A 27,002-nucleotide genomic window follows, 5' to 3' on the forward strand; every position below is an offset into this window, starting at 1 on the left:
AGCACGTTAATTCTTAACTAATAAGAAACATGTTAAAAGATATTAATATATAACAGAGAGCAAGAGAGAAAAGATGAGCATATAACCACAAGTTCACAGCAGGACAAAAACGGATCCATGAGTAAAATCTAAAGAGTCAAATAAAGCATCAGTCTACGTTCTCCCTCCCTCTACCTCTCTCTCTCATTCTTTTCATGCACTAGGGATATATAGGTGTTTTAATTGATGGAGTATAACCAGGGCTTGTATTTTGATCTCAGGGTTTGGAGAGAAAGGGGTTGCATGTGGTTCGTGGTGGTCTCCCATCATACCTTGGGATGATCACATACTGCTCTCCATCAGTTGCCTTTCTGGGACCACATCAGCTGTTTTCCTACAGTCAACTGACAACTTTATTAGGCTCAGACAATCGCTTGCAAGTAACACCCCGGCGCGCTGCTCCATGAACAGACACACAAAGGCACACAGCTACACGTGAAGTCAAGAGCCCAAATGTACTGTTATCAATGGGTGAAGAAAGGAAATGTTTCATGGACTGTGGGATTTTCAAATCACACACTTGTTGCCCTTTATTTTTAAAATGTTCTTTCTTTTCCATCCTTCAATGGTTTTGTCAATCCCATGGTGCAGGGAAATATTTCCCAGCCGCTAGTCTTGAAAGCTCAATAATGTGCTTATGGAGGATGAGACATTTCATGTTACATTGAATTCAGGGCTTAGTTTTTCTGTGGTTCGGCTGCAGGAGTCAATCAGGCATTGATTTTTTGAGTGTAAAGCTTTATTGTCAAAGGATTAATTGATGAATTTTTCATTTGATGTGTCAGGTACAATGGACGCTCACAGACGTGCTTTCACACTTCCAATCCTTCAGGGTTATTTTTTCTTTTCACCAGTTCTCACGCTTTATTATAATCTATTTGTTTGAGCACCTGCTGTAAAAGAATCCCAGAATCCCATATATACACATATGCACATGCTAAAGATCACAAAACAAACACACTCAGACAAACCGCCTGTGCCTCTCGTTTGCCAAATGAAGATGTAAAGTGAGTATGTGTATGCGTCATATTCTGCAACACTTTCCAGCCCAAACAAAAGCCACTGTACCACTGTTCAGAGCGCTCGGCTTTAATTCCCATGGATCAAAATGTTAATTAAATCTTAAGGACGGGGTTTAAGAGATTCAGAGACAAGTGAAAAAATGTGATACATGAAAGCATGAGAATGCATGTCAGATAGACAGTAAGTAAAGGGAATGGAATTCTTTTAGAGTATACACAAGTGGTTAATGCACTGTGTGAACAATAACTGCATAATAAATGGCATCAACTGTTGTCAGATGTCAAGGGACATTCATGAATTCATTCACCCAATAAATAAATAAATGAAAACATGATATGCATGATTTTTACATATATAGTCAAAAAGATAATATAGGCTATAATACATAAAATAATAAGAATGAATGAATACACACACACACACACACACAGAAATGTAATAAATGTACTACCTTACCTGAAAGTGTTATAAAAATATCTAAAGACTATAGGAATTGTATATATACCAAATGGAAATGCAATCAAATAAAAATGACTGGGTTCGTCAATGTTAATTTACTATCTACAATGGCCTTTCCTTTTTTTGTGACATTCAATAAAACAAGCAGGCTATGACAGTCCAGCTTCAGGCTCTGGTGTGGGACTGCAATGAGTTAACTTGAGTAAACAAATTCCTTGATTCCTCTTAGTCATACTCTTGCCATTTTCAGTTTGGCTGAAACAAAAAAAAAAACAGCTGTGGCTGCATGGCTGGTAGAAAAAATGTCTCTCGGGAGTAAAAAAAAAATGAAAAAAAATGAGAAAAATATATAGCCTTGCACATTGAATTCAGGCTAGTTTGCCAAGCTCCTGTCAGATGGGCTTCCAGCAAACCGCAATAACACAGCTTAGAAAAACTCAACACAATTTCGTGCTGTGAGAGGTTTTCCAATTGACTGTGGGTGTGGGGCCACCTGGATTGTACGAATACACTTATTTGACAAGACACACAAAAATACAGAGACAAAGGAAGGGAATGTTGTAATGAATTTGAGAGTGCCGCAGAGTAAGGGGGAAAAGGAAAAGCGAGCAGCAATAGAACGGTAGCTAAAACAAACACAGCATGATGGCAGGCAGGAAGCTGTGGACTAGCAGAGATTGGCCCGCTTGTCAGTACAGTAGAGCAAATCGACAGAACACACTGAAGGAATTGCACAGAGGGAGGCACTGGAGAGCGAGCCCCACATCTCTCTATGTCAGGTTATCCCAGGGATCTCCTACATTGATGGACACCAAATGCCTTTAGCAGAGACAGCCTCAGTGAGCTCCCCTACTGTTTTTGGAGGAACTTTGTGACTGATAGGCAGACCAGGGCGCCCAAATCTGCAAGTGTCAAAAGTGAGGGCGAGTAAAGAAACAGAAGAAGCCGGATGATCAAGTCAGAGAAGACCTGATGGAAGGTGCCATGCACTTTTAATGGCCAGAAGGTGTCAAGTTTTGCTGTCGAACTGAAGACCCCGGCGAGTGGGATGGTTGCCAAACCAAGACGCTGATTACCAGCAGGTCAAAAACTTGAGTGAATTGTGGCAGGGAAATGAAAAAAGTTACCACAAAGTTCTAGCTTAAAATAACAGAACGCCGACTTTAATTATTTGATGAGAAGTACGAACATTTTCAATGGGAGACCAATCATGGCATAGCAAGTTGAAGTGAGAAATAAGGAAATATATAGTTACTGTAGGTTACAAAATATCACATTCCTGCCGTGCCATCCTAAGGGGAGTAACTTTGGAAAAGGACTAAAGTTAATCATCTCCCAAGGACAGACTATGATCCCTGTCAGATCATTCCCCGGTCTGCTATGACCCTCACCACATCTCCGTACACTCGATACATACCTTGAAGCACATGAGCGCTCACACAAACACACACTTCTCTGGAACATCTAGCTTGCCCTTCACAACCAACTCTAATTTCCTCAGCTCCAAACGTACCATCCCCATGCCTGTAAGGTAAACGACTCTCCCAATTAAAGCTGGTTAATGTAAGTGCCCATCATGCCACTGGCTGCAATGGCAGACTTCATTTGTGAAATCCAAGATTTTTTAACCTTAAGCCTGGAGCAATGGACAGCCAAATGGAACAGCATCTACCCACCAACCCCTGACAAAGTTATGCACCCATGCACATGGGGGAAAAAAGGGACATCTTTTTTAAAAAAAAAACAAAAAAAAAGAAGAAGAAGAACAAGAAGAAGAACAAGAAGAAGAAGAAGAAGAAAAGACTAATAGATGCAACAGGATTAAATGATGGCAATCATACCACGAGTCTTACACATTTGACATAAAATGAGGGCATTTGTAATTCAAGTCTGTGACTCCAAGGACCCTGACACAAGCAGTCAGGCACAATGACTCCACAAGCTTTGAAATGCTTGTCTGCCTCGTTCTCTTGTCTTTCTGAAAGAACAGACGACATGACTTTGAGATCAACAGCACAGTAGGACTGCACTAACATCTTCCGGCATATTCTGTCACAATGTACCCCTTAAATGGGAGGCTTCCATGAAAATAGTTTGAGGGCTTTGAGAAATAGAGTTTGAGAGTTGAGCTGTGCACCATTCATAATTAAATACAGAATTCTAAATTCCAATTACACTGCTGAATTTAAAACACTAAGAACCAGAAATAAAATGTAAACTTTAAGGAAGTAAAGTTTTAAGGAATTTAAGGAAGTAAATATGTGTGTTTTATAGGAATTTAAGGAAGTATATAAAAAGCATAATATATATAAGGTCTGTGAAGACAAACTCTTATTATATATATATATATAAGCATATAATTGAAGGTCTGTGAAGACAAACTCTGTTGGCTTAACAGCCTTTGATTGAACTTTTTATTTTTTTAATAGGCATTCCAGACAGAAGAATACCGATCCATTAGTCATGGAATTTCTTAGAATTTCAGTTCAGTAAACTCTATTATGTCATTCTAAATCCAACATCCAATTCAACATCCTTCTTAGAATTGCAGTTCAGTGAATTATATTATGTCATTCTATATTCACATTCCAATTCAACATTCTGTGCCAATTCAAATTCACACTAACTGAAAGCAGGCAAGTTCTTAAATTCCTAAAAACATGTTTAAGGGGAGGGAACAATGTTTTGGAAAGCTGGAAACCTTTATCATACATGAAAACTATAGCGCTGGTCAAAACATAAGTGGATAATGCATTGTTCTTCATTTCATTCATAGAAATTTTTTCCTATGACTAAAATGATGTTCAAATTTCAGAGAATTATTTAAAATGAAGAGGTATTTCAATTAAAAAATCATCAGTCATAAGAGCTGGAAAATTACAAGATCAGAAAGCAAATTCCTGGGGGAGAAAAGATGGGGAAAACCATCATCCAACAAGTGAAGGTGACAAAGTAGAATTCTATTGCAAAAGGTAATAGACATTGCTGGAGCATGACCCAGAAAGCCAATATACGCACACAGTGTGCTCAAGTCACATGGTCTCAATCATTTTCCACAGTGAATAAAGTGCTGTGCTATGTAAATCTTTCAGCCTATGCAGCCAGAAACTAATTAAGCCATTTGAAATAACATTGCAGGTATGTGTGTGCAATCTAGCCGAGCACTGCTGATGAGCTTGTCTAGGCCTGAGGCCAACTTAAAAAAAAATTGTAAAAGAAAAGAAGCTGCCAAACTCTAGCTGAAAACAGAAGCCTAAAGAGACTTGGTATCCTTCTTCAAGAACAGTGAAATGTTATGCATTCCCTCTGAACACAAGACTCTTTAACCTGTCTTCAACTCGTTCCAAAGCAGAGATAAAGGTGTGTGAAGAAAGTGATGGTGCAGCTGGGATGAAGGTTCACAAACTATAATGCAAAACAACATGTTGCCCATTACAGCAGAAACCGAGAAGCATTAAAGCTTGATAAAACATTGCAAGGCAGACAGAGACAAACCTTAAAGAAATCCTACTAAAGCTCAAGGTGTTACGGTTGATTACATGGGGGGTGAATGCATGTTTCAGTGTTTAGGGAGAATGATGCATATTTTCCCATCTTCCAGAACCACAAAGCCATGCAGAGGAGCACTGCAGGGGCTTCATACTCCTTGCCACTATCTTGGGAATTACAATGAACTATTTGCAGCCGAGGGTGGAAGAGCAGAGAGCCATCTTTCCCCGGCCCTGTTATGTCTTCAGCTCAGAGGAGCCTTGCTTGCCGATTGTTTTTGTGTTCATACACAATTGTTCCCACGGTAGCCTCTAGCTAAGTTTCTGCACTGCAGAAAAGACTGATATTCTGGTAACCCAAAGGTGTCCACAAATGGACGCTTGGAAATCAATCTGGCGAGAGTCATGTCCACTAGCAGAATAAGAAGAAGAAAATAGCCACAAGCTGAGGGCGAGGTAAAAGCTAGTTGACAGCATTAAACCAGCCCTTGGGAAACTTTAAGTGGACTTCAGATGTTAACCAAGCAATCTAGGTATGACCTCACAGTCTTTCACAAGAGCACATCTCAGGAACGCAGAATACTGTAATACAAAACCCATCCCATCTGCGTAAGGGTCCCAATCCATCCAGGACACATTATTTTGTGATGATGAGCAACTGACATCACTGCTGGGAAGTCGTGGCCTAATGGTTAGAAAGTCAGACTTGTAATCCAAAAGGTTGCTAGTTCCAGTCTCGGGCCGGCAGGAATTGTATGTGGGGCGAGTGAATGTACAGCGCTCTCCCCACCCTCAATACCACGACTGAGGTGCCCTTGAGCAAGGCATCGAACCCCCAACTGCTCACCAGGCGCCGCATCATAAATGGCTGCCCACTGCTCCGGGTGTGTGTTCACTGTTGTGTGTGTGCACTTTGGATGGATTAAATGCAGAGCACGAATTCCAAGTAGGGGTCACCATACTTGGCTGTATGTCACTTTCTTTTTTTTCCATTTTAATGTAAATTATCCATTACATAAAACACGTTCCCATAGAAACAGTCATGCTAACTCAATGGACTCTATAAGTTCCCCCCAAAAATGGATATCTGGAGCAAGCCTTCCAACCCTGAAAGATGAACTCTTAGCATGCTAACTGTGCCTGCACTCTACCACGTTCCTGTGCATGTCCCGGAAGTGGGTCACCCTTGGAGACACAAGCAATGCACTGCTCCCCTTTCTGATAGAGATGACTGAGTCTCTGGCACCGTCGCACTCACAGGAGGAGGTTGAGGGCTTGGCTGAGAGCGATTGGACCTTTCTAGGTCAGATCCCGTCACATTGCTCAGCTGGCAAAAAAAGACAGAAAAGAGGATAAATAAACCAGTGGTGCCAGGGGAATGGAACTACCTGCGGCATACTTCATGCCTCTTCATGACACCATGGGGCACTGTACATCAGCATCTGAAATTATAGTTGTGCTCTGCTTTTTACTTGTGTTGTGTTCATTTTTTTGGCCAGATTTAACAATGCTTCCATCCTTTTTTTTTATTCTCTCTCCTGTAGAGGGAGATCAGCTTGTGGACTTCAAAGAGCAAGATGTGCTAGCACAGAGGATGGAAGCGGGGGAAAAGAAAGACAGAGAGAGAAAGAAAGAGAGGGAGGGAGGGAAAGAGAGGGAGGAAAAAAGAGTGAGAGAGGTTGGAACTGGGTCACAGGCACTGCAGTTGACTCATATTGGCCAGACTAAGAGAGCGATCTTTCTCTTGTTCTATCTCACTCAAAACTAAGTACATGGCACGGAAACATGGGCAGCCACTTCTAGCCTAGTGCATCGGGGTACATCAATCAGTCAGTCAGCTTAATTGTTACAAGCAAGCAAGTAAATTTGCTATTGGGAAACGTACGTGACCTGGCAACAAGGCCCACTTCTTACTTAGATTATTTTCAGCAGTAAACAGCTGTTTTAACTCAGTCCATGGCATGTAAGGATAATGTATCTTTGCTCATAAAAGGACACAATGTGGATCAGGAAGGGCTGGACATGATGCAAATGGTAATCCACTGAGCACTTCCTGTAAGTCATTGACCCACTTCAGAAAAACAGTTTACACAGGTTCAGAGATTGCATTGGATGTATAACCTTGGCAAATGCATTTTGGGATTTTGTCCTTGCATGTTTACACAGGGAGCAGAGCAAGTTTTATGGCTAAATGCAGCATTCAAAAGCTGAATAAAAATTTAAGATACTATGTCTAATGTGATGAGGGCAGTTGTAATTCATTGTACTGAGAAGTGTTGCAAAGTCCTGTGAGAAAACTGCAAGGTCATGCACAGCAGTAGTAAACACAATCCCTTAAAAAGCCGATGTAAATTCATGCAATATGGGGAGAAAATAAAAATAAAAATAAGGTTTGGGGCATTGAAAACCATCCTCTTGACTCTGGAAGCCGGTAAAGCTGAAAAACAAACACAAAACATCCCCAACAGAACAAAACAGTATTTGGGTTCCAAAGGTGTGAAGGGAGAGCAAGGTCAGCAAGCAGAAAAAGCCGCGAGGGCAATTTGTCTGTACACGTTGTAGAACATGACTTTGTGACTACTCAGCTTCAGTGTAAACACAAGTCAGTTAAAACGGAGAGTGGACGAGGGGTTTCAAACTTGAATAACTGCCAGAGAAGGACAAACAAAGTGCAGGATTACTTCTCTGGCCCTCCACGCACACAGGAGGCTTACAGGGACACTGAATGTTTATCAGACTTGTAAGTTATCACCAGCTCTCTGCTAGAGCAGCTCAATAACATCAAAAGCAAGGCCAGGCGCTATCACGGCCGCTCGTCCTTCACTACAATGACCCTCGATAAAGAGGCATAGCCGGCGCTGGTCCTCTCAACCCCCTGCCACCCAACACAACACAAGCACACACACAGACTCGCAGCTACACACATGCATACTGATAACAGACTCCAGTCAGGGTGGCATAGGGGGTTTGGAAGTTACATCTCTCCTCCTTCCTGTGCTTTTGAGAGAGACAGGGTTGTTGCACTTCAAGGACCACCGGTGCAGCTTTCCTGCGACAGCAAAACAGTGCGATAGCATCTTCTCAGCCTCAGGAAGCTCTTCTCCCCTTCACTGGCTCAGCTGATGACATGCCTGTGTTGATTTCCAAACGTGGGATTGAGGGGTTGCCGTTCCGATGACTGACTACCTCGGGAGGAAGAGGGTGACAGCACATGACAGCATACGGTGCGCCTCTCAACCAAAAAAACTTGACATAACCGCAAACAAGTCAGCAGAGCTCACCAGAGTCCTGAGAGGGATAAGGCATACACTGTCAGCATATGCATGGGTAATGACACATAGCACTATGATGATGACATGGACGACTACAGACTCTGGTGCTGTTGTCAGGTTTAAATAACAGTGGAAGATAAGACAGAGCTACGTGAACTTATAGGAAACACAGGATATGTCAACACGAAGAAAAGAATGATGACATGTTTATGTGCATGTTGTGCGTCCCTACACAAAGCAGACCTGATGACCCAGGGGTGGCACCAGATGAGACAAAAGTGACATGAGTTGAGTGATAGAAAACATCAGTGTTTACCATTAGAAACTCTGCCCTACTTAAAGGGATAGTCTACCCAAAACTGGCAATTCTATCATCATATCAACCTTATTTTGAAACACATAAGTACTATTCATGCTACAAACCACTGTTTAACACTGTAAAATAATATGATAAAAACCAGTCTGCAAGAAAAAGTATTATAATAGACCACTTTTGTACAGGTAAAACAACTAGAAGTGAATGACACCAGAAACCTTGCACATTTAACACAATTGGGTAAACCCACTCTTATATTAAAAATAACCCTCGTGTCCTTCCTAGCATGTATGACATTTTTCAATATTCTGTGGAACACAAAATCAGTATTAAGTCATAAATACATATCTGAATCTCAGTTAATAAAGGTGTTCAACTAAAATAATAATAGTCCCCTCACTATGTCAGGCTTGAAGATATGTGTGTGTTTAATAAAAAGAAGCTATTGACTTCTTGTGCTTTAAAAAAAAAAAAAAAATACAGTCTGTCTCGGCCTATCACTGGTGTTCATATCACACAAGATGGATATTAATTCCTATACAATATTATGTTGACTTAAAACCATGGATACCTGTTGCCTTAGAAAAATTATGTAAATAAGCTTGTTTTTAAATAGAAAAAAATATAACTATACTGAATTATATTTTATAATGACGTTTAATTTTCTTAAGGTAACATGCTTCTACACGTTTCTAATAGGTCAACTGTCCAGATTTCACAGAAGAATAAACCATACCACTCACTTTTATTTTGAGACCTACAAAATAGTTAGTTTATCATTGTAATAAGCACATATAATAAAGCACAGCCCCACAAAAAATAGGATACAGCTCTCGAAATAGTAAATACAGCAACTAACATATTTCAAGCATTTTCAGACGTCTCATAACTTCTCCTGCATTCACCTTTGCAAACTTCTCACCAACTCTTTGCCAGTCACACATAAAAACACACACCCACGACCACCGTCACCACTAACTTCTGTTCATACACACACAAACTTTTGAGCAAACATTCATAAGCTCTCACACACACACTCACACAACAGGCAAAGGGGGAGCTTGAGGCAGTGAGGCACCTGGCAGTGGGAGGTGATTGAAAAGGCACTAGAAAGGTGTCAGTGCATCACTATAATTAGCCCTGTTGATCCTGCAGAAATCCAGGCCCAGTGTACTGTTGCTGACACACACACACACACATTCCCTGGGTGGAGTGAGAACTTTGTGTGTGTGCGTGTGTGTAGTTGACAGGAGGTGGCTTTGGGCTTCGTACTGGAGGAAGTGTGTCTACACAGACACACGCACACACACACTTGAATGGAGCACTTTTACTCCCCTGGGGGTCCGCTTAACAGCCGCAGAGTCTCTTAAGTGTATGTGCGCTGACACTTGGCCTCATGTTAGTCTAAATCTAGTTCCTGAGCTATGCTGCAAAGGTAAAGATGCCTCTCAAAGAGAATTTTTTCATTAAAAAGAATTTTAATATTGTGAAATATTGTGTTGGGTGCGATTGTATTACATGTACTAGATCTTTCTCTCTGTTAGGGATGTTCTAAAGCTGCAATTATTTTTAAAACTGAATAGACCATATGAACAAGTCAGTTTTAAGGAATCCCTGTTTAATTATAGCCTGGTTTAAGTTTATGTCCACAAAATACTGAGTGATTCATATCTTTGCACTATGTGGATGCTAATGTACATTACTTCAGTTGAGTAAATCAATAGGCTAATCAACAAAAAAAATAGCCTAAATAAATATAAAATGTAAAATAAAAAAAATAAAAAAAACTTGGAGCATACACATTTGATGCGTCACAATACTTGTTTCTGATACCAGTTTCTGTTAGACAATTAGCACGCTCAAAATTAATCTCCTTTAAACCACTTGTGCTTAAAATATTAAAGTTAAAAAATAAAAATCTAGACAAACCGACCTCACTTATCACTGAAATGTTGCTGCACATTAGCACATTTTCTGACCGCATTACATAAATTAGGAAGTTTTCTAGCTTTACTTGGTGTAAATGTAAAGTTTATACTATCATCCTAACTGAGATCCTAATTTTTGTAACAAATAAATTACCGCTTTAATGATTACAAAACTCCGACATCTCAAAAATATCTTTAGTTTCTATGAATTAAGCTACTGTATATTTAGCTTGCAGTGTAGCTGACTACAAAAGAGTAGAAATGCCAGAATAACTACTTGCAATTTCAAGTAATTTGAAGTCTGGAAAGGTACGGTTTTAGCTTCCCCAAAACTGATTTACAGTATAAAAATAAAAATAAAACACAAAAACCCTTACACAAAAGCTAAATAAATACCCAAAATGAACACCATAAAAAGCTTTAAACTATGGATTAAATATGATAAATATGAGAAACTGAGTGGCCATCAATTCAAAAGTACTTCCTGCCCATCCAAAATTCACCAATGACCTTATGTTGGCATGAGAGTAAAGAAAAAGTATGAGCAGCTGCTTGAGGAAGTGACACATTGAGACCAGCCATGTGTATGTCCACAGTAATCTCAACTCTTTAACCCTAGGGAGTGCCAGAAAGACACCGCTAAGAGATCCATCCAAAAGTGCCAGTGACTGTCATGTGAACGTGACTCGCCCTGTTCAAGTGGGACTACCCAAGTCAGATTTCCAATGCTGAGACCTCAAAGCTCTGGGACTCCTCCAAAAGTCAATTAGACACTTTCAGTCAGGTTTAGCACCACTTTTTTCGACTGTCCATAACCAGGCAAAAAAAAGCCCTTTAAACAGACACACACGTCCACCAAGGGACTGATCCTGGCAATGACAGAGTTTGGCTTCTTTATGCTTATGGAGAGGTTGTCAGTGACTCTCAAGGACACTTGGAGAGTGTGTGTGTGTGTGTGTGTGTGTCTCGGAGGGGAAGCAGGTACGCCTGTCGGAGCGTCTGGCTGCTCCCGGTGCACAGGGGCTTGGTGACATCGCCCGAATGCTGATGTCTCCCCCACGCTTTCACCGGGCGACGCCACGGCTCCCACTCTGACTTTCAGCCAAGAAAGCGAGTGACAGGTCTGCACACACACACGGGTGCTCACACTCACACAGAAATTTGTTTCAGAAGCTTGCTTTTTTCCCAGGTCTCAGGAGCTCATTCACAGGTGGTGGTAATAAAGCTGAATATTTCCTGACAAAAGCCTCTCTCTTTCTCTGGGCGTCTGTTTGACAGGTGTGTATTAGCGGAAAAGGAGGTCAGTGGTGCAGCCACTAATTTAACCTTTGGATATATAATTCTCACACCTATTTAGCTCCATTTGTTGCAGACATAGATATAAACAATACCGAAGACAAAATAAATAAAATTTGAATTTTCTTAATACTTTTCATATATATACAGTATATATATATATATATATATATATATATATATAAAAGTGTGTGTGGTGTGTGTGTGTATATATATATATATATATATATATATATATATATATATATATATATATATAATAAATAAGTACTTATTATAAACCTTTGAACTTGTGTATGGGGTTATTTTCAGCAAAAAAAAAAAAAAGAAAAAAAGATTATATTGTTTTACTTTCTAAAAAGCAGCCCCATCTGTTGGATATTTCTCTTCATTTTCCCCACAGAAAGGAATGGGTTAACTAGGGATAACCAGAATTTCCCTCATTCTACACTACACCCTCAGTATAAAATGTATCTACAAATGTCATTAAAATGGGACAGAATTAGTATTTTATAACAAAACAAATTTACCATTAATCATATCTAGTAATAAACAAGATCTTTGTTTTATATCTCTATGCAAAAATCCTTCACATCATTCATACTGCACATTCAAGCAGTTCAGATGTGAGCAGCTGCTAAAATGCCAGTATCTTCTGAACGAGTCTGCCTTCTAAAGAGCCGTCTTCATAAAGAAGCGGCGGCTATTCAAAACATTTGGAATATTGCCATGCGGTCCATCTTCATTATCATGCACTAGCCTTATGGAAGTGAAGGTCTCTGGACATCTGAATGTTAGCCAAAGGTCCTTGAGAACAGCCATCCCTCTCCCATATTTATTTTCCTTTTCCAGTAATGTGGGGTGAAAAAAAAACATACATTCATTTGTTCTTCTCTTTCATTGAACTACAGAGTATGGCCAAGACCCAGTTAACCCCTATTTGTGCCAACAGTTCCTCCCCATCGATCAAGCTCTGGCAAAACGGGCTGATTTACCCGGAGAGCAACTCTGGCATGTTTCTTTTTTTTTTCTTTTTGGCAGCTAGGCTGAACTTTAACCTCCTGAGAAGTCCTCCACGGATAGCTGCATGGCTTAATTTCGGTTTCCCCCATAAACTCAATTTCCTGTGAAACCTTTGGCGAGTCTGTTACCCTGACTTCGGCAAAGCGCAGTGGAGAGGATAGCATGAAAGATTTTACAGATCCAGGACAACAGAAGAGCCCTTAAGACTGCCAAAAACACAAGGAAAAATTCTAATCGATATGTTCATATGGGCAGCTTTCATTTGGGGTCAGATTTCTGCTCGAGTTCACTGTTAAAAACTGACATACAGGACAATAAAAAGGACTCTATTCATAGTATTTGGTTATATTTTATACCGCTCTCTTTCTCTCTTCCTTTCTGTCACACTTCATTCAGCCTCAGAGAGTCATCTCAGGGAGAGAATGAGCGAAGACCTACCTCATACACTGCCACAGGCATTGTATGAGAGAGTCTAAACAAGGCCATCCCATTGGGACACTCACACACTGCCCGCAGTGCAGAACGACCTACTACACACCTCGCCGCCTGCCTCTGCCATCATATCATTATTTCATTTTGCAGCGGAATCCAATTATCAAGACTTTGCTAATGAGTGAATGATCCCCAATAATGCTTCAGAATGGTTTTCTTGCTTTGGTCCATTTAAGGTTTTTCCCTCTTACAAAAAGAAATAAATACTGTAGCAGAACAGTGGTTAAATATACAATTACTTGAATAAACATACAATTACTTGAAAACACCTCTTCCAAACTGATTATATTTTTCATTTCTGAATTACATTTGATATTTTTTTGGTATATAACAATGTCACAGTGATGACTGACTTAATATTACAACAAAGAAAAAGAACATTAAATAAAATGTTTTTGTAAATAGTTAAGACAACATTTTTCTATTATTATTTCTTAACAAAATTTCTGCACTGCTCATCTATTTTTGGACCAGTGTGGTTGGACCTACAAAATTAATGTGGAAGACCCTTTTATGTGTCAAGGCCAATACCTATCATAAAATGTGAACTTTTAACAATAATTTAAATAATTCATAAAGAAACTAATGAATTAATTAAAAACATGTTATTAAAAATACACAAAAACAAAAATAACATTAAAAAACAAACATAAATATATATATATATATATATATATATATATATATATACACACACATATAAATATATATATATATATATATATATATATATATATATACACACACACACACCGCACAAACACACACACCCACTCTTAGCATATTAAAAATGTAAATATTTTTTAAATATAATTTAAAATAATATTCAAAAGGTATTTCTCCATGCGCCCCCCCCCCCAAAAAAAATAAAAAAAAAAAATATATAGGTATATATATATATATATAAAAAAATATCAATGTTTCATGTACAACAGTAATATCACAGCACTTTAATAGAACACCATCCCTTTTCAATGACATCATCCCACTGAAGTGATCCCCCATAAATCTTTGTGCAGTGATGTGAGCAGCTTGTGTGATGGTCTAGACAGCATCAGAACAATCTCTGGTGGGATACAATCAGCGAGTGACATCTGAATACGTTTATGCACGTGTATAATGAAAAACATCTTGCTCTTAGGTAAGATGTGTCTGTGTGAAAATAAGATGACACAGAGCTATATGGATGAGCATCTGATACCTATTCTGACTGTCAGATGAAGGAACGGAGCTGGGGAAAGTCAGACAAAATTAGGCGGCAATCAATAAACGCTGAAGGCGCTCTCAATGCCCACGTCTGCAAAGAGAAACGCTAACTCATAAACCAAGCCTCGTCTGCAACACACCTCACCATCAGGACAATTAAATGGCAAATAAATCTTTTAACATCTAACGACATGGTAAATCGCTCGTCTGAGAGCGAGAGAGTGTGGAAACTGTAAAATAGGAAGCAGAAGAAACTACAGCCAGTTCGCTGATGAGACTCCACACGGTTAAGACTGGGGAATAGGGCCACAAAAAATAATGTTTTCTCCTCTTTCTGATCAATTTTTAATTTAGCCCGGTCTGTCTGCACTCTTCCCAGGCCGGGGTGTGGTAATTATTGCATTTATTGACAGCGGTGATTCCCGCAGGGGGCTATTTAAAAGAGTTTTAACCCCAGAGCAAGTCACTCCCTCTCATGGCCCTTTGAAGGTGTCAAGTTCATTGATTTTAACTGCAGGAAATGCTGCACCTTCCAGCAAGATGGAGAATGTGTTACCCCCGTGCTGGGCCGCAGTTCCCCCCCGGTGTCCCGATGCACGCCTCTATATCTAGTTAACGTCATTGTGGGGCACCAGTTTCCCCCCGTATACAGGAAGCGCAGCATCTCTAATGCTAAAGCCTAGCCCTTAGCGGTTGAGCTATAGACTGATAATCATAAATTCAGAAAAAAACACACGTCCCCAGTCTGCAAAGAGAGAAGGGAAAAAAGGAAGCAGGAAGCTTAAGGGATTGGCGATGGCATACAGTATCACACCGCATCTGCAAATGACAGAGGGAGGGAGAGAGAGAGGGAGAGAAAGTGAGCTGATTTTGAAAAAGACATCAATCTGGTGAAAAAAAGAGCAACATGACAGAAATTAAACAAGATTCCTGTGTTTGAGTTTGCCCGCTTCCCGGCCCCCTTTCAGCCTCCCATTGAAATTCTGGGCAGATACAAACCCCTAGGCTTTTGACACACTTTTGAAAACACCACACCCCCCTCTTTCTTTCTAGCAAGTCTCCAGAGTCGCTTCTAACTGACTAACAAGAACAGGGAGGGGGGATGGGGGGGATACGGATCTTATTTTTTATTAAAGACTTTATTCTTAATGAAATGCAGTTGCCCTTTTTATTCCTTTTTCTGACGTTTTCTTTTTTTAAGCAGGCAACTGACTGTCAGCACCAAGGGGAGGTTTGGGATATGAGTGTGTGTGTGTGTGTGTGTGTGTGTGAGTGTGTGTGTGTGTGTGAGTGAGTGAGTGAGTGAGTGAGTGAGTGTGTGAGTGAGAGAGAGAGAGAGAGAGAGAGAGAGAGAGAGAGGGAGAGAGAGAGCAAGGGAGAGAGAGAGCTATATGGGGGTCGATTTGGGTCAGGGAGGAAGGGGGTAGAGTTTACTGAGGGGGTGCGGGTCAAAGCAACAGCAAAAACAAACACGCAGGCCAGAGATTGGAGCAGAGAAACAAGGATAGGAAAAGAACAGGAGAAAGTAAAGTAGATTGGAAAATAATAGCATTGTGTCAAGAGGACGAGTGATATCATTCAGAATAGCATAAAATCATAAAAATATTAAGCAGCACAACTGTTTTCAACATTGTTTTCAAAAACAAGAAATACACCAAATCAGCATATTGATTTCTGAAGGATTTTGTGACACCGGAAAATGAAGTAATGGCTGCAAAAAATAAATAAATAAAAATAAAGAGCTTTGACATCACATAAATATAATTTTTAATTTTAACAGTATTCTGTTTTACTGTATTTTTGATCATCCAATGCAGCCTTGGTGAGCTTAATATACTTAAAAAAAAATCTTACCGACCGCAAACTTTTGAATGGTACTGTATGTAGGTGGGTAGGTTGCCTCATATAGGTACAAGTTCATTAGGTAAGTACATTCATATAATACAATAATCTTTAAAGTAAATCCATGTTTAAATTTTGATTTATTTACTTGCCAAATAGCTTAGTAAAAAAAACAAAATGGATATATACAGTGAGCTAGACATCATTGCAAAATAAACCCATTCGAGGTGATTTGGACACTGAAACAAAGTTTAAATATTGTGCATTGTTTTAAATAATAAGAATAAAGGTTTCAGACAATATACAGTTTAAAGTATGCAGTATGCAAGCATTCCTTTCCATACATACTATAGTCAGAAAAAGAGAAGGTATGGGGGAAAAAAATCTTGCAACTGTATATTACAGATAAGTAAAATAAGACTGGATGGGATAACAGGGACGAGGAAAACTGAATAAAGCAGGGAACGAGTGAGTTAACCTGCGAGGGAGAAGGAGGGAGGGAGAGGTGTTGGAAGAGTTGCAGTATATTTATTGCCTCTGTCAAGAGCTCGTTTTCACTCATGCTTCCTGAGAGCCACTAGAGGGAAAAAGATCTCAAGCTTCCTGCATCAGAGAGACAGAGAGAGAAAAATCCTCTCACCTTTCCAGTCACGTCCTCACGTTAGCCTCAGCTACATTTTGGCTGGGTCAATGTCAGAGTAACTGCAGGCTTAAACAAGATGCTCTGAGTGAGCAATCAATCCGGCTCTGTCAGAGAGAGCGCGGCCGAGACGAGACGAGACGAGACGAGAGCGGGGGGGGCTGGTCATATGAGGTTAAATCATCCATTTGAAAATATTGCAACACAAAATGCATTCGTACATACAGTACCAGGCACGTGTCCTCGTACTTGCATAAATGCTGGGCTAGTTTAAACCAGTGGTTTTCTAATCCTATCAGGACAGGCCTGTGACCAGTTTTAAGGGTCACAGATCACCCACACCTCTGGTTTACAGTACTCACATTCCGACCCTGCAATACGGGTGAAGTCAAAATCCCACAGGTCTTTCGTTTCTCCGGCTTTTTCTTGCGCTCTTCTGCTGAAACTCTGCTTTTGACAGGTCACAAGGTAATGATTCTGCTACCATGATGCAACAGGCAGAGCTGTCGGCTGTCAGGAGTTAAGCTCATGAAGGAATAAGCTATCATTAAGCAAGCTTGCTTTCTTTCTCAAACACACACACACACACACACACACACAAGTTCATACACATTCACTCTCTCAGCAGCCCAGCTGTCAGACTCCGGCCCTGTTTCCCAGCGCTGCCACGGCGGCCTTCTGTGGACACCCATAGTCTGTCACATGCTCGCTGCTGTGGGAATGATGCACAATCTTCTCTTACATAGTAGCACGTAGTCAGTGGTGTGTGACCTGCTAAACTCCTGCACACAAGCAGCAGCTGGATCAGCAGTTATTGCGTTTATCAGACATTTCAAAAAGGTTAAATTAATGGTTGTGTCATTTTTCCTTCTTTTTCATTACATTTACATCTATCCAAAGCAACTTACACTGAATTCAAGGTTCATATTCATATTTTATCGGTTCTTGATTTCCCTGGGAATCGAATCCATGACCTTGGCATTTCTAGTGCCTATGTTTTCTTAAATTATGCTATGCTGTTTGAACTACAATAAAAAAAAAAAAATCCTTAAATATAATATTAAATAAATACATACATACAAACATACACAGGGAGTACATTTTTTTATATATATATTTTTTTAACACTTTATTATAAATTTCATTAATAAATCATTAACAAACATTATATAATGCTTAACAGATCATTAGTTAAGATATATTCAAATAGCTAAAAATGTGATATAATGTGCTTGTTCATGTTTACTAATAAACTTATTAAACTACTTAATGAGTAAGCATTTTAATTTAATTTCATGTAATTCATTTAATTCATATGATCATACACTTCTTGAAAATCTACTAATGATTTTAACAGATGTTATGCAATGATTAGAAGCTTTGTTAATGCACAACACTTTTGCTGCTATTGAGATGTGATAAGGGTAGGGTTAGGGATGGGTAGGTTTAAGGGTTGGTTAAAGGGTCAGAAATGTACAGGGGTCAATTTGATTGCTGCAAGGTAACATGGTTCAATCCGTTTATATTTCATTTTTTTCATAAATAAGTATTTCTTTGAAAAACTGATTTGTTTTCTCCTGTTGATGTATGACTTGAGGAATACCCTGTTTAATTATATACAGTATTACACTAATACAAGTGTTGAGACAATAAAAACATGTTCTGCACCCAAATTACAACACGTGTTATGTCTTTAGCATTTAGCTAAACTTAACTAACCACCCTTTACACAAACATTGTTACATCGGCTAAAAGTCCAGTGCCCATAAAGATACTAAATTATAAATAAAATAAAAAAATATATATATATATATATATATATATATATATATATATATATATATATATATACATACATATACACACACACACCACACACACACATACATATATATATATATATATATATATATATATAATACACACACACACACACATATACATATAGATATATATTATATATATATATATATATATATATATATATACATATATACATACATACACACACAGTCTTCAGTGTCACATGATTCTTCAGAAATCATTCTAATATGTTGATTTGATATTCAAGAAACATTTTATTATGCAGCTTAATAATTTTGTAGAAACTGATTTTGTGGAAAGGATTCTTGATGAACATAATTTTCACTCACTAACCTCAAAGTTTTATACATTTGAATGCTATATTATTATTTTATATTCTATATTATTCTGAAATGACAGTCAGAAATATCACAGAAATAATCAGAAATTGCATCACAGAAATAAATGATAATTTAAAGCATAATAAATTTAAAAACAATTATTTTAAATTGTAATAATATATCACAATATTAAATTTTTTTTCTCTGTATTTTTGATCAAATAAATGCAGGCTTGATGAGCAGAAGAGACTTCTTTTAAAAAACATTAAAAATAGTAATGTTTCCAAACTTTTGACCTGTACTGTGTATATATATATATATATCTATATAAATATATATATATATATATATATATATATATATATATATATATATAAAATGTATAAATATATATATATATATATATATATATATTATATTTATTACAGCCCACATCAAAATTATGAGCAACCCAGAAACAACCTGCTTTATTTTACAATTTTATTTCTACCCAACAATCTTTAATAAAGCTTCACAGGACAGATCAGGGAGCGATAAAATCTGTTTGTAAGCACACAACCAATTCCCATCAGAGTAACACATCTCACAGGCTAAAAGAACAGACTGATCTCGGATCAGAGCATATTCGGCACATGGCCTCAGGTGGCCTTGTTTATCACAGAGGAAATCACAAACACAAGCCGTCACTTGAAGAATCAGACAGCGCATCCGCACCCCTTCAGCAATACAGATATTGCAAAGTGACAGCCACATTCCCTCTGTCATACTGATATACATGCATCAAACTCTGGAATCTCTCTTCCTGTAAATGCTATTATGATGATGTCACAGCAAAGCTGGGGTCATTATTTAGTATGATAAATGGTCGGCAGAGCACACCGTGCATTCTTTCCGTCTAACCCGTCACAGTACGCCCCCAGAAGGCACCTCTTCACAAATGCAATAAGCCACCTTACTGTCTCTCGCACACACATACAAGCAAACTCTCCTTCCATGTCCGTCTTTTCCCGGCGCTGTACGAAAAGTGACTTTGCCTGCAGACATCAGTGTGGGAGTGTGTGTGTGTTTTATGACATTTAGATGGAAGAGCGAGGGAGATCTCCCTTAAGTCAATTTGAACGCACGGGCCGATGAAATTACACAGGTAGCGGCAGGCGGCGTGACAAACGACTAGCCGCGATGGACGGAAATAACTCCACTCGGGGATACGTCCTCCGACAGAGAAAAGAAATGAAAATCTAAATTACAGTTTACAGTACACACGTAACAGCAAAACAGCTCCTTTGGCTGGGTAAATAAATATCTATGGATTGGAGAGAGTAAAGAGGGATACAGAGGAGAAAATAGAGACAGATACAGCAGTTGCTCAGACTACAGGCATGTGATAATACTTTCATTGATACTAAAAAATCTACTGCTGGCCCAGTCCGGCCTGTAGTTTTGAACGATAGTGTATATAGTGTATATAGAAGAGCTGTAAATTAATAAACACTTTTGCTGGAATTGGAATATAGAGTCGAAAACTGATCTCAGAACAAGCTGGCCTGGATAAATAGACTACATACACACCCGATACAACCAGTATTCAATACTGAAAGTAACATAAATCAGGCTTAAACACTTCCTTTGCTACAAAAAAAAATTACTGAAGCCAAAATAAACCCCCACCTCTTTGGCACGGTTAATGAAGGGTATCTGCGTCCCACTGTTGAGGTCTTCATTAATGATGAGGCGTCGAGCCCACTGGCCTGCCCTTACCACTCCACTGCCCTGGATGAGAACCATGATCTTCTCTGGGTTAGTGAGGGCATCCTCGCTCATATAAATAAAGCTTTTCGGTTCATCCACAGTTGAATCAACCTGAAGGAATATAAATATTACAATCAGTACCAAACTGAGATGCCAGTCACCAATTACAGCGGGGTACAAGATAACGGCAAATGAAATCTTCAGTTTGGGAATTTCACCCTTATATTATTGAACATACTTATGGCACATCAAAACAAGAGTTCACACTGCATTCCAAAATGCTATGAATTCATAGGCCAGAAGTAAATGAAGAGGTCCATAGCTAGGTAAAACTAGAAACCTAAGATCAATCATCATTTAGTCCAACTTGGCAAACTCTGTGAACCTCGATCTGATTAGAAAGGGTGTTATTGTGTTTTTTTTTTGTGCAGCTTTTCAATCCTCTGATGTGTGTCAGCAACTATATTTAGTATTATTAAAGTGAGGCAGGACACTCTCAGAAACAGCTGATTGCAGTAAGAGACTGGAATCATTTCTAATGAATGGCGCTCAATGCTGAGCTACACTGCCAGCTGCTGAAAACAGTGCATCTGATGACTTCATTACACTGCATCAAATCCATCTTGACATTTACATGGTGTATGCTTCCTGTGTGGTGATAGGTTTTGTGGCAACCTCTAAGATGAGCATAAAATCATAACAATGCATTTTGTGTCTAAAATGTACTTTGATAAATGGATTAAGCACTAAATGCAGTTGGTCACAGGTAGCTTTGCCCATGAAACTCTCTGAAAGACAATACAGAGTCCAAGAACATCATTTGGTAAATACTATCCACAAATAAAACAGCTCATAAAAGCCTGTGCCAGCATTGTTCGGGTGATTTATGGAGAGTAATTTACAGTGCTTTTAAAAGGACATAAATTCTATGTCTACCAAGTGCAAACACCTGCTATCAAAAATGATGTGTAGTTTAATGATATGTCTCTTAAAAAGTGTGCTAGAAATCATAACATTATTGCTCATATCAAGGCAGTGACCACACCTTAGGAATCTCCTTGAGCGTACACAATTTGAACAAATGTGATTTTTAGTTTGAAGAATATCATTCTAAAACTTAGTTTTCACGCAATATAGACCATTGTAATCTTATAGGATGCCAAGGACAACTGTTTTCACAATAATTCTGTTTAGATTCAAATTGTGGGCATCTAAAGTATTAAGGAGGAAAAAAGACATTACTTACGGGGAGGATCTCCTTCTTCAGGTTGCAGTCGTTTTCCAGGAGTTCATAAACATACTTTGTAATGATCTACAGGAGACAAGAGAGGCATCCTTATAAGGGTTTCAAACTAACTTGCAAAAATGACCTGCACTTGCTTTTGGTTTGAAATTAAAATATACTTTAACTGCGGTTGGAAAAAGCACTTTAAAAAAAAACCACTAAAGGGAGTTATTAAAGAATTTTGAATGGACCCTTTTCATATTTCCAGGATCTTCAGATGATGAAGTCATCATAGTTGGGTAAACTAAATGGTGAACAGAATCTACACTGAAAAAAAACCACACATACAAAGAACCGGAAAGTAACAGGCTGAATTAACTGCAACATTTTGAAGTAGAAAACTGATAGTATTTTCTTTTATCAAAAAAAAAAAAAAATATATTTAACAAAAAAAAAAAAAAATAAATATAGTGTAAATAATAATAATAACTTAGTGTACAATGAATATAATTTTTAGCATTTTCATTTGCTCCAACACCATAAGAAAAAATGCTTGATAGCGCTACAATGACTTTCCAAAAAGGGGGGAAAATATATAGAGAATACAGTGATTACAGTGGTCATAAGACAGAAAAATGTTACATTTCCTGTCACTCCCTCAGCTGTTGTGTTAACTATTTTTTTTATATGTTAATGCAAAGGTAATATAACACAAAGAATAATGTTATAATTGTACATAAAGTTCTTTTTTAATGGAAATAAAATAAATGAATAAACAAACATTCTGACTTTTGATATTATTAACTGTGGAAATGCATTATCACGGTCTAAGAAAAAGATCCATTGAGTAGTTTGAATTATTTATTTGGTATAATCATACAAAGCACATTGTAATGCAACTCAAACTGAACCCATTCAGACTTACACACACACTCACACACAGACTTGTTTTCATTTGATTATCAGAGTCCATCACACTTTGCATATATGCAAAGTACAAGCAGTTGCACACTCGAGAGCCCCAGTGAGTGAGATAACTGGAACTGTCTGGATTTCACTTGTTCTGCACAGAGAGCAGAGTGTACAGGCGCTGTCAGCCTAATCTAGAGTACAAACAGCGTGTTGATGTAAGGTATGTTTATCCCTGCAGTGCAATTTCAACCTCGGGCCAAAAGTTTCATGGTTCAGTGACATCAACAACTTTGAGTGTTTCTTTCTTGTTTTGCTTTAGCTCACGATCAGCAACAGCTGAAACTACAGCGCTTTAAGAGGTGAATAGCAAATGCGCTAATTAAGATGAGATGTTTTATGGTGGTTGTGATTTGGCAACAGTCAGCAGAACAGCCCCAATGAAACGAGGCTTATCTTTCAGGGCACGCTCATCCTGTTATGCCAAGTCTGAAGGGACTTTACGGCCCACCCGGGTGGAGGCACTAACAGATGCCCCACTGGAATGAGGCGTGAAGGTGGTGGAGCCGGATCCGTGTCTGACGGCTGAGACTGTCAGCTGTGCTAGTGTCACAAAATGTGTGAGGTCTTGATCTGCAGTCAAACTGAGCTGCTGGGTGTCAGTCAGTGTGATGTGCATGTCAAAAACCAAAAATCGTTAAAAGACCCAAAAATACATAACAGCACTCATAAGACAAACAAACAATCAGAAAATAAAAAAAATAATGTAAAAAACAAACCTAAATCTTAACTAACCATATAATTGTGCACAATTAGCTGGGTAAATACACTAACAATGCACTTCTTTTTTTTAAAGGAGAAAATGCTTCCTACATCTTTTATTGTTGACGTCAAAGTTTGTGCTTCTATCTGCAGAAAGTAACATGGACAAGTTTGCATGGCGCAAATGCCCTTGAAAACCATAAACGAAACTAGGCAAAGAAATACAGTAGAAAATATGACTCAAAATAGATTAAATATGAAATCACTTATAATGATAGACTGATGGATATTTTTGGTCAGGCTGTTTAACTGTGATTTTTGGCTAGTTTTAGATTATTACATCAGTTTCATTGGCCAACATAAGTGTTATCTTTCTTGTACGGCCATTCCAAAATATACTAACAAAATATTAAAATAGTGAATAAATAATTTAGTCTGAAGTGTATGTAAGTGCAAATAAGAGTTTATTTCATTTCAGCATTTGTATGTAATTTAATTAATATAACGTAATACAATACAATTTAAATGGTAACAAAAAAACACAATATAATGACATATTCAAACAAAAAACTCAATAAAAATCATAAGAAAATGAAACTGAATATAAGGACATTTTCAAACAAAAAACTCACTATAAATTATAAAGACAAGTCAAGTTTCTAAAAGCAACAACATCTGAACACATCTCAATTAATAATTATCAAACATTAGTTAATACACTTCCGAGTTTAAACTCTGTATTAATGCATTTTAGGCAATGCACAATTCCAGTACTATATAGGGTCGACAAAAATGTTCAATGTACAATCTGAAGTCCTGAAGTAAACCATTTGAGAACCACTGGTTTAGACTAGATCAAATTTTAATATATTAATAGGATTCTAAAAATCCAATCAAACTATGATCTGTGACTTCATGCAGATAATCAATACAACAAATGTGCATATGAATTCATACACACAATCATGACTTGGGATCAAAAAAAACTAACAAAATCTTTAGATAGAGTAATAATGCACTCGTAATGGTTACATGCTCATTTAAAGCCATAAGGCATAGCCTAAGCTATTGCTTATTTGATTACAAACACCAAAAGTACATTAGGCTCAAATGAGCTAACGCAAAGGGATATTAGCGTTCGTCAGCGGTCAGCGGGCCTAAATGAGATGACAGATATCTCTACAGACCATGGCGGAGGCGGCGACGGCAGTGACAGTAGGAAGACACAGGCAGCTCAACAGTACCTAATTCACTAAATGTCAAGCTCTCTGATGAAGACTAAAATGGTTCTGAAGTGCAATATGCTTGTGTTTAATGACATCAATAAGCCTTGCAGGAAATTTCATTTATACTACATTATTGCTTCAGTGCCTCAGGTGCTTCTCTTTTGATATATGAGAGAAGAGAATGAGGGGGTCTTGAAAGGGTGCGTGGGTTCTGTTCGAGACGGTCCGCAGCCATTCACTCACACAGATGATTGAGTATATGTGTCCGACAAGATGGCAAGGGGTTTTGTAGATAAGACTTGTGAATGGGTGCAACATGTTCCCTCATCATGTGCCAATGGAGACTGGACTGTCCTTGCTAACATCACCGGCTGGAAAAACAATATACCGGAAATATAAGACTTCCATATATACTGTAAGCAGCGGAAAGTACACTCAAATATAATTTAACCACACTGTTCAGTTTATTTAAAAAATCCATTTACATTTAACACCAACTTAATAATGGCTCATTTTGAAAGAACATGTTTCAACTAATCAAAACAAAAGCATAAATTTAAGCATACTCAAAACACCTGCATTTTAAAAAGTAGCATTTGATGCTTGTTCAATTTACTTAAGTAAATGAAGTTAATCCAACACAATTCTTTTCGATCGCTTTACGTAATTAATTTGAGTTGAAAGTACATAAATGATTTTAGTAGTAAAATTATTAACCCTTCCCAACATTCCCATCACACGCATCCCAGGGCTGGATAGAGAGAGTAAATGTTGAAATAAAATGTTATTTTATGCGTTTTTTATCCAGATGATAAAATTGGGAGAGGTTGCATGTTCTTTTATGTTTGTATTTAAAAGGGTTTCTGGTATGTTAGTGTTTTGGGGGGTTACCATTGTGGTGAAGATTTGTTAGAGGACCTGCTAACATGAATTAAAGTGTTTTAATAAAAAATAAAAAAATAAAAATGGATGTGACAAACCATGTAATGACTTACAATAGAAATCTACACAGAGTAAAGATTTTGTGAAAGTTGTTCTTGTCAGATAACATTTGTAAATAAACCTTCTTGCATTCATTAAATAAACTAATAAATTAAACTGGATTACTTGTTTTAATTTTTGTTTGATATTAATTTTATGACAACTGAACTTAATAGTTTTGGATTAAATTAAGAATGTTAACAGGATTCAACTAAATAGCACTGAATCAACATTATGTAAGAAATAAATAAATAATGTTAATTAAATGCAACATAACCCAGTTGCGTGGAACTGGTTGACAAAGTTAAGAAAATCCAACGTATGTGGTTGAAATGCAACATATTCAGCTTCAAACGCAATTTTGCTACTGTTGTACAATAACAGACTGCTACTCTCTTGCTTCATCTCAGTCACAAACAATCGCAAAATAACAACTTCACAGCACATTTATTATGTAAGTAACGCATATCGTCGTTCTTATGATCACAAGTGCAGATATGGATTTATGTTTACAAAATTTGTATCCTCTGCTCTCTGCTTAAAAAAAACTTATGTTTATGAACATTAAAGCATGCTAACACATTCTATTACCCCAATACACATAATAATGATCTTTGAAAATAGCATTATACGACCTCTTTAAATTTTACTAATGTTTATTTACAAAGACATCATATCTTATAAAAAGGAGACAAGGAAATATGACTTTTCTAGAACTCATGCAGAGTTTGTAGGTTGTACGCATCACTGAGAGCTTGAGAAATGCCCCAAACAATCCCTAAGCAGCTCTGGGCTATTTTTCTCTCTTCACAAAACAACTTTGAATAGTTCATAAATTATTTGTGCAGCATTCAAACAAGATTATTTTCACAGGTTTAACTTTTTGCCCCCAGACTCACAGAACACCCCGTGAGCAGAATTCATATAAAATGTATGTTCAGTGGTGGGAACATCGGTTTCATATAGTTCATTCCTTCATACA

General features: G+C 38.0%; 1 protein-coding gene across 1 annotated transcript in view; it reads right to left on the reverse strand.

Annotated features, from left to right (window-relative positions):
* The window catches only part of LOC109093377 (cotranscriptional regulator FAM172A homolog), a 157,554-nt gene that overhangs the window by 116,908 nt on the left and 13,644 nt on the right, over positions 1 to 27,002 (reverse strand). Inside the window, exons 4-5 of the mRNA XM_042756649.1 lie at positions 22,164 to 22,229; positions 20,837 to 21,028 (exon numbers count right to left, since the gene is read on the reverse strand). Coding sequence (XP_042612583.1) covers positions 20,837 to 21,028; positions 22,164 to 22,229 — 258 coding nt within the window. The remainder of the gene's footprint in view (positions 1 to 20,836; positions 21,029 to 22,163; positions 22,230 to 27,002) is intronic.

This window comes from Cyprinus carpio, chromosome A5 (assembly GCF_018340385.1).
Source record: "Cyprinus carpio isolate SPL01 chromosome A5, ASM1834038v1, whole genome shotgun sequence".
Classification (NCBI taxonomy): domain Eukaryota; kingdom Metazoa; phylum Chordata; class Actinopteri; order Cypriniformes; family Cyprinidae; genus Cyprinus; species Cyprinus carpio.